Here is a 17,876-nt window from a genome sequence, read left to right as displayed (position 1 = left end):
AGCTCTCGTGGCGTGGATCCACCTTATCCACCGCTGGTGCTGGACCTCCGGCAAACTTGGACCTCCTGTCCAGCCAGCGACCACACTGACCTGAAAGAGAGGGAGCATTTGGCAGAGGGGTTGCACACGGCCGTCGCTTGGGTGCGCAGGGGACAGCACAGGAGAGCGGTGTCCCAGCCACAGCTGGTGCTGCTGCGGGGATGGAACTGCAGCCAGGATGACCTGCCCAGGGCAATGAGTGCTCTACAGATCCGGGGAGGCACCATGGGGTGTCCCCACTCAAGGATACCATGGACATTGCAACTGCCTCATCCCATGGGTGCTGTGACCAAGAGTTTGCAGGACTTGAAGAGGAGAGGAGAAGGCAAGGTGGCATGGCTGGAGGACTCAGAGCCACAGCACCCACTGTCCCAACCCCAGCTGGCTTCAAACTCCCTTGGACTCCCTGGAGCAGTGGCTGGGCTGTAAGGAAGAGGTACTAAATCAAGGAGGATTTCATCACCCGTTCAGCACACAAGATCTCAGGCAGGAAGCAAGTGCTTTCAGAGATGTTAGGAATTCATTTCACGTGCACTACAAAAAAACCAACCCAACACTTGTCTTTCAGTGCTTTCGCTCGAGCCGTTCCCTGCTGAGCAGCATCCCTGGCAGCTGGCACTGTGGGCACAGGAAGGAAATGCCCTTGTGGGATGCAGGCAGGCTGGAGGACCTGCTGTTCCTGGCCAGATGGATGGAGGCTTGACAGCAGAGCTGGGCAGATGTGAAGAGTTTGGCAGGGGATGTAAATACCGTACTTGAAATCATTCACCATCTCATTTCCCACAGTGGGACTTACCGGTGCAGCTGTTAAAAAAAAAAAATATAGAAAGGCCAAAAAAACCCACTCCAACATTGGGACTTGTTATCATCACTGCTCCAGAGGATTACACATTTGCACATTTGTTAACAGCTCTGATTTCTAAGAGCTGCAAGCGCCGTGCCAGACTGTGGTCTGCCCCTGCTGAGCGGTGGCAGGGATTGGCAGGAAAGCTTTCCTTGTCCTGAGCAGTGTCCTCGGGAAGGAGCCAGCCCAAACCCTCCCTGGAGAGCACTGATCCCACTCTCCTTCTGCCCCGCAGGGGAGCTGCCTGCCAGAAAGAGGGTCTGGGGGAAGAGCTGCCCAAAACCTGGAGGGGGCTGGTCTGTGGGTCAGGAGCAGTGTGAGCGTCTCCTCGGGCTTCACGTCCAAACAGCCCCAAATCCCCCAAATCACTCCCATGAGGGTTTGTGCTGGACCCCACAATGCTTCTTGGTTTGTCTTGCACCCACCTGGCTCTAAGACTCGCTATACCTGCCTCATTTGGGAACAGCAGATCACATCCCACATTCATTTATCTGGGGTTTCCAAGTTTTGGTATTTGGCCAGAGCTTCCCTCCAACCTGCCCCAGCACCATCCTGCTCCTGCTCCCTGCACCAGCAGCCCCCAGGCTGGTCCCCCTCCCAGCAGGATATGGATGGCGCCTGAAGCCCCCCAGCACTGGGATGTCCCCTTCTCGGCGGATCCTGTCCCTTTCTCAGGGGATCCTGTTCCCACACAGCCCACCCTAAAGCACAAACGAACTGCCACTACCACCCAGCTCCACCAGTGCTGGATGGGAAGAGACTGAGCCTTGCCAAAACCTGACGATTTTTCACATCAGTGGGTAAAAAAACCCCAAACAACAAAGCTTTTGCTTCTTTTCTCCTCCTTTCCCAACACTTCTGATTTGGGGTTTTTGATTAAAAGTTCTACTCTCCCCCCCTGCCTTGAGCTGCCTCTGGGAGCCAGCCACTTGCAAATCTGCCCATAGCAGAAAACTTGCTTTTCTATTAAACCCAGTTTTGATGGGAAAAGTTTTAACATTAAATCAGTGTGTCTGGTGATGAGTGCAGAGAGCAGAGTGATGTTTAGGTGGGAAAACCTGTATGCTGCAGCCCCAAGGGATGGCTTCAGTATTGCTGGGGGAGAGGAAATAAAAATACATTAAGCAAGAGCCTGAAGAAGGAACAGGACAGAAAAGAGTTAGAGAAGAGCAGAGAGGCAGGAGTTAATACAAAAATAAGCAAATCAGGGAAGGGTTACACAAGAAGAGGCAAAGGGCAGGAGGATGGGAAGGAACACGCCTCATGTTTCAGGTCCCCTCTGGGCTGTGTGGTGCTGGTTTCAGGCATCGCCTGCAAACCCCCATCCCGTGAGTAATCCTCCCCCATGCGAACGGATTGCACTGATTTCAGTGGGATCACTTGGATGAGAGAGGGGAAAAAAAGAGGGAAAATAGGGAAAAAAAGCCTTCTTGATGAGTAAGATTTACAGAATCGGGCTCTTGGAGGACGGGCTGCAGAGCACAGAGCGCTCTTTTGGACACCACATAAATAAATAGTAATGCTGCTTCTTCCTTCCCTCATGAGGTAATGCCTCGGCACAGCTCGTCCAAAGCTGCCGTGGTTATTTTTACAGCCGTATCTGTCTGAGGTTGTCTCCTCTCTCCCCAAGCCAGGCTGCGGTGAGGGCTCTTCAGCACAAGTGTGAGCTGTGTCCCCATGGGCAGGCGTGATGTGCCCAAGGTTACAGAGTAGAGAAGCGGCGGAGGAGCCAGGAATCACCAGCCCTTGGTCCAGGACCTCACGAGGAGAAACCTTTGGCACTCCCTCCAACACGCCGTGGGGTAAATCCTCTCCGGGTGTAGGGATGTGCTTTCTGCCACTGGTCCCCAACTCTTTGTGGCAGCACAGGACCCCGCGTGTCAGGGACAACTGCCTTGAGCAGCAGCGCTCCAGCTCCTCGAGCGCCTGATCCCATTTTTACTTTTCTATCTTCCAGAAAACTCTCTGAATCAACAGCAACTCACCCCTCCTGGTGAGGGAGGCAGGAGGTGGTCTAAGAAGTGTCTGCAGATGTACATTTGCCATCCCTGTCCCGAAGGAACTGAACCAGTGCCAGTAATTAGGAGCAATTAAAGGCAATTTGCAGTTCCCTGGTCAGTGCGAACACTTGCAGCCAGCAATTACAGGCTCTTCTCCTTCCTCAGCCATGGAGTAGCTGGGCTGCTGGTGGTTAATGCTGATTTTTCTAGTACAGTTCAAATTCCTCTGGGTTGTACCCCAAACTGAAGAAAGACTGTGCTAGAATGGCAAAGGGGGAGTGATTGATGCAAACACTCCTTCGGCATCCTCACTGCCTTTCTGTCAGGAACCTTTTGGTTCACAAAACACGTGGTCAGTCATGCCTGGACTTCTCTGGGTACAAGTGTTTGCCCATCACCCATCATGATGCAGAATATCAGCAGTCCTCTGCACTGAGCAGAGCAGAGACCATAAGGCATCAGAGAAAACATCACTGATCAGGAAAGGAGGGTACCGGTACCTGGGATGTTTTTAGAGATAATAAGAGAGATAACAGCTGCTTTATCTTCTGGATCCTCAATGTCTTGCTTAAAAAGATCACTCCATAGAGGAGGATGCAATGGTGCAGTGGGTGAGATGTGAGAGGAGCAAACAGGAATGATGCTGGTGCAAGAAATTGGTCTGTCTTTGGTCTGTCAGATAGCAGAGCCAAGGGGAAGAAAAATATTCGTCACGATTTAGTTCTTTCAGAAAATCTTTAAGAAAAATATTTGATGAGTGTCTGTGGCAGAGATGACCAGGAATTACTAGTGAAAAAAATAAGTTCCTGCTTAAAAACCTGGCTGTGAAGGAGAAAACAAGGAGCAGAAGCACATGGTCAGGTTTTAATGGGGAATGAGGGTAGCAATGGGGGTGCCTCTGCCCACAAAAGCTGATTTTTCTTCTATAGTAGCCATGACCTGGAAAGCAGGGAGCTAACAGCATTTCTAGGTGGCCACCTTCAGCTTGGCTAGCCAAGATGTGAGAAGACCATGTAGGTCTTCTGCAGCACCTACCTACACTGGCCAAATGGGTGAGGGGACAGCAGAAAAAACCCAGTGTGTGGAAGGATGTGTAATTGGGAAGAGGGAACAGGATGGCTCATACATGCTGAAAGGTCCCAATTAACTGCAACCACTCCAGGAAAAGATCTAAGAGTCAATGAAACATCTGGCTGATTGCAACGGAGCTCAGAGAGCAAGTAGATAGCAGGTTGTATAATGAAAGGGGTAGAGAGTAACACTGAATGTAATCTCATGACACCATAGAAATCAATAGCATGTCCTCAGCTGGGAAACTGGAGTGAAAAGCATGGAGAGGCACCCATCTGAGGGCAACGGAAAAGATTGGAAATGCCTTGCCAAGAGATGATGGAGGGATGCCAAGTAATGCACAGCGCCGAGAAGGTCAGACAGGTGCTCCTCTTCACTGGTCCTTAAAATACAGGAACAAAGGGACATTCAATGCATTTAAAAGGCAACCTTTTTCAGTGATAAAAGGAAATGCTTCTTTGCACTGCACGTAATTAACTCATAGAACTCATGCTACGAGACACCATGGCAAAGGCCCAACAGGATTAGATAGGTCTATGAATGAGAACATCTGTAGTTACATTAGCTGGGATTAATATATAGACGGATATCAGCACTCCAAGCCAGCTACTAACTGCCTGCAGCTAGGAAGAGATTTCCCCTGGGGCTATGCTATTGCAAAACTGTCTGTCGAAGAGTTTTATCTCTCTGTCTGAAGCTTCCAAGACAAGCCACTATTATATGCATGAATCTGCTGAGACCATCGTCCGCTCAAGCATAGGCAACAGTACATTTCTGTGCTTCAGCTGAGATTTGGCTGGTTTGGGACTGAAAAACACCTGAAGGCAAATCTTAGGACCATGCATGAAAGGATGCAAAATGCCCTGGAAAAGTGGTTGAACTTGCTGGAATGTCTCTGGCCCACCAAACGTTGTCAAATAGCATGACAAAAATGCAAACATTTTTCCACCCCTGAATTTTGGTGGAGGCATTGCCAGCTGCTAATCCTGCCACACACATGTGTGTTAGAAGGTAAACAGAGGGATACATCGCCAGGTTTAGATCTCTTCAAGTGTGATGTTTTTTGAGAAGGTTCCTGAAAGGACCTGCATTTTTGGAGAATTAGAATTCTCAAAAAATTCTCCAATTTTTTTGAGAATTAGAAACAGGGAAGCTGCTTCCTTGGGAGGTTTTCAGAATGATGAAAAAGTCTTTTGACAGAACAACTAAAAAAAGGTTTGATTTCACGGGGTGTCCAGATCTCCTTTTGTCACACTCTATCTGCAGTGATAACACAAATTTCAGGGCTTCCAGATTTAAAAGCCCAAAGCGTGACTGCTTTACCTTATGCTGTGCACTCAGCAGTAGAACAGCAACGCATTAAGCTGGAAAAAACCACCTTAATTTGCAATAGTAATTGATGAGGGTTTCTGTGTGGAGAAAGAACCTTCTTCAGGAAACCATGCTCAGTTTTAAGTATGAATTTAAGTCCCGCATAGCCAATGAGCCTCAGGTACACATTTATATTTAACCACGCTTTTAAATGCTTTTCCAGAATCATGGCCAAAATTGCCTCTCTTTGGTTGCTTTCCTCTTTCCTCCAAAGGTACCAGTTAGAGTGAAAAATGTAGCTACAGAAGTTTTTTACTGGAAAGAAATGCACCAAAATCAAGCTTTGTGTGTGGACAAAGCTTTGATTCTGACAATATTTTGAACAGCAAAATGTCAAAACAACTCAACTTAAATTTGCCTGGTTCTTCAATTACACAGCCCGCGTCATCCTGATGCAGTAAACACATTTCACTTGGTCTTATGGTTTAGTATTTAGAGGTATGGTTCACATGTTATTACCTAAGCAAACTTTTTTGTAGTTGTAGTTATTTTTTTCCTGATCCATTGTCTTTGGTAACTCAGGTACTTTAAATCCTGGTTCCAGTAAACACATCTGGCTGGCGAACATATGGTGTGGGAAACTCCTGGGGTCAGTCCAGGTGTCCCCTCATAGCTGTAATCCATCTCAAAGGTGACCCCAGCCTTGAAGCTGTCCCAAAGACCTGACCTGGGCAGGCTTTTTTTAGCAGGTTTGCTTTGGCTGCGGTCTTTGGAGAAACAATTCAAAACTTCAGTGCTTCTTCCTTTGGAGACCCACCCCAGTTATTTGCCTGTGGGCAAGGAGAGTTGTGATCTGATGTCTGTACACCTGAGCAGCACAGAGAGGCTTATGTTGGCTCTGGGGACAGGATCCTGTGGGGATGGGCAAGACCATTTTTAATGGAAGAGCATCAACACCATGGGAGGCACAACCTGCAAATCCCACAGGTTTATGTCACGAGGAAGAGAAACTGAGGTAATTAATGTGTACTCACACCATCTGGCCCCAGCTAGTTTTCTAACCAAAAGCAGAGGTTGAAATATCTCTGTGTTAACTCTGAATACTAATAATGGCTTTAAATATTAACTGTTAACTGCTTTGCAGTGAGATCATCAGCTTGTCTGTGATATTGTGGACTGGATTTAGTTCTCCAAAGGATCATGTTCATGCACAATGTCCCTTAGTACATTCTCTTGGAGATTTAAAAGTTTCTTGCCAGCAGAAAATGAATTCCCCCTTTTATCAGGCAAAGCCAAACAATCTCTTGGTGTTTCACAGTGTCCCTCCTCTTGCTTCACTTCTCAGGGCTCTCCCATTTCTTCCTCCTGAACTGGCACTTAGGGAAGCCAAGGATTTTGGCGCCCTGCAGTTTGGGCCAAATTTCACAGATTAGACCTTGTCTTTGTCTTCTCTGTAACAAGTAACAGACGGGGCCCACAATGCCTCCACTGAGCAAGAGTCGCTGCTAATCCGGAGGGAGCTTTGAACCACAGTAATAAATCCACTTTTTGGGCAGGCGCACTATGGGCAGGCATTAGTGATACAAACAATAAGACAATTATGGCAGCACTTTCCAAAATGCTCAAAAATCCTCTTGTTAAAAAAAATTGTTAAAAATTCCCCTGTCGTCTCGGAGCTCCACTTTTTGGGTGATTGCAGGAGTGCCAGAGAAGCCACCAAGGATAGTGGTGGGGATGTTGAGACACCAAGGGATGAAGCACTGGGCTTCCTTCTCCCCACTTTGCTGCCAGGACTTGGATTTTGTCATGGAGGATGTAATCTCTTATTTTTCCATCGAAAAATGTCAAGTCTGGTCAAAGACCCCCTGGAGCAACTCTGGCCAGGCAGAGAGCAGCTGAGTGGAGCACAGACCCTGAGCACAGTGTCCTCATGGCTCTAAAGCAACATAAGGATCTCATGGGAGACACTGTATGAGAAACTGTGGGTTGGAAAATACTTTTATTGAGGAAAAAAAATAAAAAGCCAAACATTTTCTCCTCCTGATGTGTTTTTAGCCTGGCTCCTGAGGAAATGAGGTTCCTACAAGCGTATTCTCCCACTAATAATATTTCAATCAAATCTGGCAGCAGAGCAAAAGTTTCAGAGATAATGAGGTTGCCACAAGCTTCACAAAATGAGGCAGTTGGGTAGATGAGATAGAAACCTTAGAAAAAGCTCAGCAGAGGGAGCACAGCCCTTATCAGACACTAAAGCATCCACAGTGGGGGCAGTCCCCCTGACACCCCAAGTGCCCATAAAAAAATTGCAATGAGAGCTCCTGGGGCACCAATCCAGGCCACTGATCTGTGATGCTCTGAAAAGTGTATGTTTACTGGAAAACAGATCTTTTTCTACAAGAAAAAAGCCTTTTTGTTTTAGTATGCCTAAAATCAGAACAGGGCATGCAGGTGAGCGAGACTGAACTTGGTTTTAATGTTCAGAACCTGAGAGAGATTTTCCACTCTTGAGAACTGATCTAAAACAGGAAATTATCTCAACAGTTTGAAAATATTTATGAAGAAGGCAAATTATTCCTTTTCTTTCCTCTGTCTTGGAGATATGCAAAGGTCTGTCTAAACAAATGAATTTAGCAACTTCTGTTCTTAGTCTGAGACTTGTGACGGAGAACTGGGTTTTAGTCTGTTCATGTTTTTTTAATAGGGTGCAAATTCCCCTCTATTGTGTTGCACCCTGACACTTCTGAAAAACCACAGTCCAGACCTGCCCTTCGGTATTGCCTATGGACGTACTTCTGCTGAAAAACCAAACCACAGTTTTGAAGGTGGTTGGCCCCAAATTTAACCAATAAAACTCCTCTCAAGCACCATCGTTGCAAGGATGAGCTTTTCCAGAAATGCAAAGCTTCTGCCAGGGAATCAACACTGTCTAAACTTTCCTAATAAGCTAGATCATCCAAACGTCTAACATGGATCTGGGACTTAGCTGTGAGATACATCTGCCCTCTGAAGGTGCTGGGGGAAAGGTTTCTAGGCTCAAGGTCCTTCAGAGGGTGTCTGACTGAGCCTCCTCCATCGCACGCCTTGGCTCCTGGAGTCAGCAGAGCATCTCGCCCTGACCTCTGCAAGCCCCATACAGCGCTGGCAGTTTCTGCCACAGCTTTTACCCTTTCCAGGGCTCTTTGTGTGCTTTTTCAGCTCATCCTTTTGTGGGGCTGTGATGAAGCTAAAAGTGATGAAGGTCTCCCGTTCCAGCACAGATGCATCTCTAAACCAGCTCACTTGGTGTCCTTCTCCCAGGAGATGGTGCTTTATGTCCTGGTTTTACTCATTTGGGCGGAAGAAGCAAGTGGTGGGTGATTTTTGTGGGAGATCCACAGGAACACGGCACATGGGGCATCACTGGGGTCCCTGGCACATCTCCCATGGGAGCGGGTGCTGGGGACACCAAGAGGACACATCAGAGCCATGCTCCAGGGTTTGTGCTCCATGTCAGGTCCCTGCCTGGCGAAGTGTTGTCTTGTTTCTGTCCCGTTGTCTTCCCAGCCCATTTGACAATATGTCAAAAGCTCCTTCCACACCTCCCCTTCCCTAAACTGGATCTGTTTTAAATTTGTCTTTAAACGCAAGTTAGTCTCTACCAATTGGGGAAAGTCCAAAAAACGCTCCTAGAAGAGAGAGGAGCTTTGCTGAAAAGGGCTCTGGAAGTGTCAGTGTGGCTTTTTAGAGGAGAATGGAGGGCCCAGGATAAGCAGCAGCCCCCCTCCCTCGGCACTGCCATGGGGCTGGGGTGCACAGCCTCTGCCCAGCCTGGCAGGAGAGTCCAGGCTTGCAGGGAGTCGAATCGTGCAGCAAAACACACCTGGGTGGGAGCAGGATGGAAAATCAGTGATTTCCCTGGAGCCTGAAGACAGCTGCAGCTTAAGGAAATTTTTGGCACAGAGGTGATTTTGCTCTGATCTTACCATCAGGCACAAACCAACCTTTCTCTTATTCTTCTTTTTCCCTCTCCCTCTCCCCTTTTTTTTTTTTTTTTTTTGTTTTTTTTGTTTTTTTTGTTAATGACCTTCTAAGCCAACGTCTGGAGACTGTGGCAGATCAGAGACCCCCATCATGTGCACTTCATCTGGGAAGATACGGATGGCAGAGCCTCCTCACCCATGGTGATGCCCCTTGGTGCTCTGCCAGTCCCCAGGGACGGTCACCTACCAGTCCTCTGTGCTCACTCCAAGCACCCAGGTTTCAATCCCAAACTGACTAAAATGTATTTCACTGAAAGCAAACACCTGTCTAAATGCTGTTGTATGCTGGGAGGTGACCCTGATGGTAAGTCAGAGAGAGGAGAGAGTAACTGATGAATTTCTGCGAAGAGCAGACATCAGGGTTTTACCCATGTCCCAGTTAATGTGCACTGAAACGGAGTACCAACACCAGTACCAGAGCACCTTCAGGGGCAGATATGCAGAGGAGCCAGGAGTACAATCGCTCCAGATCACCAGTGGCTACAAACATGAAAGTGGAACATGGTGTTTGTGGTCCCTAAATGTGTGTCCCATTGCGTGGCACCATCCCTGTGCTCGGTATGGAGGTGGTGAAGCTGCTCTGGGCTGGGGGAAAGGGTTGCACACGGCTCACATAGATCAGACTCAACTAGGAAGTCCTTGGAACTGGAAGGCACATGTGGAAGGGAGAGCAGGATGAAGGCTGGCACACTGAGCCCCATCTGGCTCGAAACAATTAGAAAGTGTCCGAGTCGCTGCGTTTGCCACGAGAATATTCTGCTGCTGTGATGCAGCAAACTCTTCCTGCTCCAGCTCACACAGAAGCAGCTGTTTCATTTGACATGGCTGCTCACGTGTCATTAAAATCACGGATGTTTAAAAGCTGGCATGGCAAAGTAGACATGTTGTGTTGAGCTCCAGTCTTCATTAAAAAAAAAAAACAATCACTCCTTTTCCACGTTTTCACACTACAAACTCAAAACAGTTTAAGAGCTTCTGTCCCTTCTTTGCTTTGGGACCCTTCCAGCCCAAGCGGGTGAATGGTGCGGCTCTGCCCTGGGCCTTGGAGGTGCCATGGAAGTTGTGGCACTTGATGGCAGTGGCACTCAAGCCTCCTGCTCTGCCCCAGGACACTTCCACACAGTGACCCGTGTGTGGGACAGCTTAAAGCTGCATTTCTGTAAACTTTCTCTGACTGGTTTGTGTGTGCCTGGGGGTTGCTGATGACAAGTTTTAGATGCAGAAACCATAAATCAGTGCTCAGCACTTGGAATAATATCGATATAAAGAATTAGGGGGCCTTGGGGAAGGGGGTGACAGACAAAGAGCCACTAACAAATGCGGTATAGAAATACAGCTAGAAAATTGTTCTCGCAGCAGTGGCAGAGCATGCCCTATGGAGAAAAAAGTCTGTGTTTGGCAGATCAATGCCTTGAAAGTTTGGACTTTCTCCAGTGATATGATCTCTCAGAGATGACCAAGCCTTGATACAAGAACTTGATCCAAGACCAGCCAGCAGTATAAGTTGGCTCATCTCTCATCTAAACAGTAGCTCCAGCTGGTCTTCAACGAGATAGAAAAAGAAAAAAGGAAGGGAAGGAAGCTTGATAATTAAAGACAACTCCTGGGGGAAATTCGTAGAAAGTGTTGCCTTGAGCTTCACCCTGTGAAACCACAAGTAAACCGGACTAGAGATGGGCCTCCTAAGGTGGACACCAAGGGCAGATCTCCTGCCCTGATGCCCAGCAGTGATGGGGTCCCTTGCAGTGATGGGAGGGAGCCTATGAGAGCTGGTACTTGCTGCAGACAAGGAAGGGAGCCCTGCCAGGAGCCACCACTGGTGGTCCTGCTTTGAGCCACCACTGGTGGCCCTGCTGCCCCAGGGAGCTCTGGTTTAGGGGTTTCAGCCAGGCCATCCTCATGGCTTTGGGATGTGTTAGCTGTGAGCTTGCCTACCCCACACCGAGCTGTGGATTGGAGACCGTGGTGGCAGGGGACATCTCTGAGGCTGGAGGGATGCTGACCACAACTGAAACCTGCAGAGGTGCACCATGGACAGGCTGATCTTCCTGTCCTACACTGGGACATGGACTGTGGGACACTAGTGGTGGGACACCAGTAGGCTGGTGGCAGAGAGCCCATCCTCAGCCTCTTCCATCTTATGTGTGTTTTACCCTGGCTGCCTCCTGCACCCCAACTTCTCAGTGGGGCTGCAGGCAGCAGAAGGGGTTTCACCTCCCCTGGTTCCAGCCTTGTGGAAATGAGCTCTCTGCTCTAAGCTGGTCACGCAGCTCCCTCTATAGTCGGTGGAGAGAGGCAGGGGACCTGTCCCTCTGTCCTTGTCACCAAGGGCTCTACTATCCTCTCCAGGCAGCACAAGGAGCCAGGGGGGTTCAGCTGCGTTAGTGACCCCCACACTGGGTGGGAACACCTGCATCTGCACCCAGGAAATCAAGGACCGAGGCTGAGCCCATGGGGATGGCACTCACCCTCTCTCTGCCTGAGCCCAAACTGGCTCCAAAAAGCAAATGTCAAAATCTTGAGCCCTCGTGGGTCCAAGCCAGGACAGGCAGGTAGGCTGGGGGTGCTTTTTTTTTTTTGGCACAAGCCATTAAATAATCCTCCAGCACAGAGAGAAAAATCTGCCATGGGGCTGCACCAGCCCAGGGGAGGCAGGTGACCCTATTTTTTACCAAAACACTGATTCCAAATGAATGGGACCTCTCCCGGTGCCAAATCCTGCCCCTCCACAAGGGGTTTATACTGGCAGCCTCAGCACAAGTGCCCTCACACCACATATCATTTGTCATCTTTTCATCAAATGTGTGTAAATCCTTTCCCTGAAGCGCAGCGCTGTTTTCCAGCCAGGCTGTAAAATCCTGCACGGTCTCTGTTCCAACAGAATTATGTTAGTGCCAATAATCTAGCAAATATCAGGAGTGAATTTAATCAAAAGAACTAAGACCAGGGCTCTGATTTACGTCAGCCCGTGATGGAGCGGAGCGGACGGAGGTTTGCAGGACCCAGATGTGGAATTTCACTTGCAACATCATTTGGAACAGAGGGAAACCAGGAGGACTGGGGAGCAGGGCTTCAGCGTTTTGGAAGCTCTTCATGCTCTCACAAAAATCAGTGAGAAAGGAAGAACAATTCACCCTTATTCTCAGTTTTAAAAGATCAGCATGCAAAATTTCTTACGTCTGTGTTTCTGTTGTTTCTCGGGACAGCCCACACACCTACGGGGTGTGCGCAGGACCCCGGGCTGTGATGTGTCTGCCAGAGCAAAGGGCATCCTGCTCCAGTGCCCACTGGGATGAGCCCATCCATCCCCCATGGCAGAGGACCACTGCTACCATCGGCCTCCTCCAGCCTCTGAATCCCTATCTGGGGCCATGCAGGGATCAGTTGTGGGGTTTGACACAAAACCTCAAAACTCTGAGGAAGTTCAAGCCCTCGCTTGAGTAACCAGTGTCCCTGGGTTTGCCTGACCACCCACCCGCAGCAGGCACAGCCCTCCGTCAGCTCCCAGCTCCAGCCTGGCAGGCTCTGGCACGCACCCAGCATTGCCACTTCATGCAATAGCCCTGCTCCATCTGTCATCAATTCCTTTGCATGTGGTTTGTGGACTTCATGCCATGCTCTGCCTGTTGCGTGGCTCCGCAACGGGGCAGCTCTGATCACTGACAACTTTTTGTGCTTTTATCATTTTTTCAAGAAAATAACTGGAAGCAAATGCACAGGCAAGGAACATGGCATGGCTGCATCCCTCTTCACCACCATCACAGAATCATGAAGGTTGGAAAAGACCTCTCAGATCATCAAGTCCAACCATAACCAATCAGAGTGAAAGTCATCACAGAATCCCAGAATTGCCCAGATTGGAAAAGACCTTCAAGATCACAGAGTCCGATCATTAACCCAACAACACTGACACATCCCTGACTAAACCATGTCCCTGAGCAGTAAAAAAAGCGCCTCATCCTTAAAGCCCAACTTCTTATGCCTTCACCTGTGCTGCTAAGACAATTTCAGGTAATTAAAAAAATATTTTAATTAAAAATTACTGTAGGTTTGGCTGTTAGAAAACCAACCAACCCTCTGCCTGGGGAGGAGAGCACTGCCCAGCTCTACTTTCTGCTCACCTTTAGCTACCTGAGCCTCACACCATGCCCTGCAACATGTGCAAAGTTGGCGGCATTTTCTTTTTCTCCAAATTAAAAAAAGTAGACATCATGCAAACATTTCTGCAATGTCATATTTTTGCATAAATACTAAAACTAAATATTTTAAAATTATGCAGCTCATGCATGTAGAATTTTCTGACGTTAGCTGCATTGTGAATTGAGGTACAAAATGTAGTACACAGGATGGAGTAAGAGATGAGAAACACAAGCAAGAGGAAAGGCAGTTAGGCTAAATCAATGACATTGAATTAATAAAAAAAGTCTTCAGCAGCTCCTTCATGGAACATTTGCTGCAAGTTCGCCTGAGCTCACACAGGTTTGCCAGGGTGGTTAAGCGTGCTGCGTTCTCTCTGTCAGCTCACAGGGCAGCGAGCAGTGCTCTCTTATAGGCATTTGTTTAAACGTGTTACATGTAGGACATGAACGGAGCAATGCGATGGTTGAAAGAATCAAGTCTTACAGAGAAAACACAATCTGCTGGGTGAGATGAGGTGTCAGGAAGTTGTGAGGGAGATGGCAGATGCTGCAGGATGGTTAATTCCTTAATTCTAAAAGCATTTGGTCGAGTGAGACTCTGGGAGAGCTGTGCCCATCAGCAGACGGCTTGGTGAGATGACAAATTAATATTGTTATCAATGAAGAAATGGCTGAAGTCATTAGATGGTGGGGCTGGTTTTTTAAAAAATGTGTGTTTTCAACAATTATTTCAGAACAGTCTTTGAATCAAGGAATAAAAATAGAGGGAAAGTAAAATCCCCTGTGTCATAAACAGAGCTCAGGAAAAGGAGTTTTCAAAGGAATGCCTTTGCTGTAGGAAGCTTAATTTCACCCGCTTTTGTATAGGACGATGGATTACTCCAACAATAAACCATTCCAACTACTGTGAAATTGTGCTAATAGCCTGCGAGTCGGGGAGCTGTTCATGCACCAGCATATTTATTACATACCTTTGTATCTGCTAGCTCCAACAGCCACATTTGTGTTAGAAACTGTGGGGGGCTGGAGAAGTTTTTAAACTTGGCGATCTCAAATTTCAAGAGCAGGAACGGTTCGAGAAGGCAGGGGGATGAGAAAAGGACAATTGCAAAGAGCATTTAATAGAGTGAATGACCCAGCCTGGAAAAGGCTGGGAAAATTCAGCCTTAAAACATTGTGGAGTACCTCACGAAGGCCAGCACGCATCTTCCCGGGTGCTCACTTGGGGAAACTGAGGCACAGCATCGCTCTGAGGTTTCCCACCCACAGGTACCACCCAGCCATGTGTTTTGGGGAAGACTGCTGTGCTATCAGCCATGGAGAGCTAAGCAAGCGTGAGGGACCAGGGGTCAGCAAGGACAAATGGGCAGGAGAGGGGGAGCAGGCTGCCTGGCTGTGAGGGAGGAGAGCTGGGGAAAGCAGGAGCGAGGGAGCACTGGGAAACGCTGAGGGTTAATGTGGACATCACTGCCAACACAGGGCAGGAACTGCCTTGTCCCACAATGGAAAAGCTGGGGATGGAGAAGGGATGGGATCCACCCTATCCTCCAGCCGAGCATCCCCTCCCTGCCCCGTGCTCCCTGCACAGATCCCAGAGGACTGGGCTCCCTACGGACACACAGTGATGCCGTGGCTGGGAAAGAGCAGTTCCTCTCCCCCAAATCCCACCATGTCTCCAGGAGCTCCTGTGCTCCAGAGCCCTGGGAAGGAGTGAACTTTGCTTGGGGAGGGGTGGGAATTCCTCCCACCACTCCAGCTCCCAAAACCCCTTTCTGGGGAGCAGGAAGGTGAATGAGAATTGGGCTCTGGACATCAGCAGATGCCTCTGCAAGCACGCAGCTGCCCAGGGGTGACGGGTGCCCACCTGCATCACTGCTCAGCCCCGTTCCAGGAGAGCCCACTCCTTCTCCCTTTGTTTGCCTCAACCCAACGCACTGTTACTTGGGCTGCGACCCAGCCGAGAAAGCAGAAATATGAACTTTATTACGACACAGACCCGCTTGGGACCGGGGAGAAAGACGCAGCCACACGCTGGCAGCTCGCTGCTGCAGCTGGGGTCCGGCCGGGATGCTGGATGTTGGGTCTGGTGTGGAAGTGTCTCAGCCCCCCTGTACTCCTGCCTTCTAGCTCCTCGGACCCCAAAAGAGCAGCTCCTCTCCCCCCACAGCCACGGGCTGGATTCACAGCCCACCAGCCCGCGCTTCAGCTGAAGCTGGAGCTTGTTAGCAGCCTCAGCACAGGGTGGGTCGAAAATGTCTTGTGGAAATAGTTTTTACAAGGTGAAAAGAAGGGGAGTAGGGCCATCTAAAGAAGCTTTTTCTGCTTAGGCAAAGAGTGTCTGTTTTCAGTGGAAAAAAAAACCCAAAAAAACCCCAAACCAACAAATCCATGAAGAAGTGTTTTCATTAAAAAGTTGAAAACGCTGAAGACCCAAAGCTTTCCAGCCAAAAATACTCAACTCGGGCCATAAAGCTTTCTGTTTCTTGTTGAAACAAGTCTTTAGAGAGAAAAGAGCTGAAGATCTCTGCGCAAAACCCCAGCATCTTCTAATCTGGCTTTTGAATGTTTGCTTGATTCTTCTAGCTGTGTCTCAGCTTCAGGATTTAGATCTCTTCCAGCAGGCAGCTGAGAGTTAAGTTCATTTGCAGGATTTGCTCTTATTGCTGCTCTTGCCCCAGCTGAAGCCCTGCTGACCTTCACATCCACCACAGAAGAAGGGGAAACCTCAAAAAACTCTGTTTGTGGAGCTCAAAGTAAAATTCTTTCTCATTTTACTGTTCTTGCCTCTTCTCAAGGAGTGAAATGTTTAGTGCATGGGTTAAGTGCTGCCTGTGCCCCTGGCAGCGCTGGGGTGAGGGTGGGAGCAGAAGACAGCCGTTTGGAGGAGGCTGATTTACAGACGCTACATCTGACCCCATCCCGAGTTAGCTGTGGCTGTCGGAGCAGATGAAGCACTATTTGTAAGTGATAAAACCTGAAATAATGTAAAGTCATCCTCAGAAGTGAGTACTTTCTGTATTTTGGTGGCCTTGTCCTCCCCAGGAAGCTGGGGGAGACCAGGGAGAGGTGATGACAGGGAATGTGGGGACAAGAAAAGTCATTTCAAGGACTTGGTTTAGGAGAGGGAGGAGCAGGAGTTGGCAAAAGCAAGAGCTGTGGAAACAAGAGTGGCAGGAAGGGGTTGGAGGAGAAGGAGCTGTTTGGTCCCCGCCATCCCACCCCCGCCCCGGTACCTTTGCAGGCCTTGCGGTGGGAGATGGGCTTGCTGAGGTCCCGGTAGAAGCCCTCCTTGCAGTAGTGGCAGTGCCGCCCAGCAGTGTTGTGCCGGCAGTTCAGGCAGACGCCACCGCTCTTGCGCCCTGACAGCTTGTAGAGCTCCATGTTGAAGCGGCAGCGCCGGGCGTGGAGGTTGCAGTTGCAGGCTGCGAGAGGCAAAGAGCAAAGACCGTGAGCATCTGTGCCTGGCCATGGAGATGCCAACCCCTGGGGAATCCATGTGCAGGGGGCTGGGCACTCTCGAGGTCCTGTCTGGGTGCCCCACCACAACAGAGCTGTGACAGGATGGGATGCTCCGGTGGCACCTCTGGCTATGGGAAGCCAACTCTAATCCACATCCTTCCTTAACCAGTGATATGTGGCGAATCCAGCTTTTTGGAGGGGAAGTTGAAGTCACTGAAACCTTGTTTCACCACAATGACTTGCAACAAATATGCCTTTTTCCTGTCCCCATTCCTGATATGAATGAAAAGCTGGGTGTAGGCAGGGCTGCCAGGGCAGGGAGCCCATCCCTGGTTAGGAAACAGCCACACACAACCCCCCCGGCTGTTCCTCCAGCTTTGTCACAAGTGCTTTGCCCCGTGCAAGCACTTCTCATCTCCCTTCTCATCTGCCCTCTCACTGTGGAGCTTCATGTCATGCTACTTCTCGGTTCAAAGCCCCCCAAACTGCTGTGAAACCCCCCACTTCCCAACACCCTGGAGCACCCTCTGTCTGCTCCAGGGGGGAAGGGGTTTTCCAACATCATCTGCCTGACATTCCCAGTATTTCCACTCTCACCAAACCCAACACACATGTGTGTTTGAGCTCCAAACATCATTTCAAGACCTTCCTAGCTAGGTTCTTCCCCAACTTTCCTTCCCATGTTTGGTCCCCATAGCATGAGGCTGTGTTATACGTCTGCAGCTCTGAACATGCCGATAAAAACCTCACCCCTGCCTCTGCGTCTCTCATCCCGCTGCTGGGACAGGCCTGATGCCCCGTTAGTCAAACACCAAAAAGTCCCTTTCTGCTTTGATTGCACGTGCTGTGACTGAACCTGCCGGGAAATGTCCAATTTCTCCACCATATGCAGCCTAATGTCAACACAGGGGCTATTTTAACAGAGGGCCTTTGCAAAGGACAACTTCAGGACTTCAAAAGCTCGACCCCTCGCCTGCCTCTCCCCAGAGCTGTC

The 17,876-nt window shown here is 49.2% G+C and overlaps 1 protein-coding gene across 1 annotated transcript in view; it reads right to left on the bottom strand.

Moving 5' to 3' along the window:
* LOC104523027 (netrin-1) overlaps positions 1–16,845 on the bottom strand; it is a gene marked incomplete at both ends in the record, with an annotated part of 20,310 nt that extends 3,465 nt beyond the window's left edge. Inside the window, one exon of the mRNA XM_010165482.1 lies at positions 16,657–16,845. Coding sequence (XP_010163784.1) covers positions 16,657–16,845 — 189 coding nt within the window. The remainder of the gene's footprint in view (positions 1–16,656) is intronic.
* Between the last annotated feature and the right edge of the window lie 1,031 nt (positions 16,846–17,876).

Source organism: Antrostomus carolinensis, unplaced genomic scaffold, assembly GCF_000700745.2.
Source record: "Antrostomus carolinensis isolate BGI_N321 unplaced genomic scaffold, ASM70074v2 scaffold23860, whole genome shotgun sequence".
In the NCBI taxonomy this organism is placed as follows: domain Eukaryota; kingdom Metazoa; phylum Chordata; class Aves; order Caprimulgiformes; family Caprimulgidae; genus Antrostomus; species Antrostomus carolinensis.
This window is presented reverse-complemented; position numbering and strand designations above follow the sequence as displayed.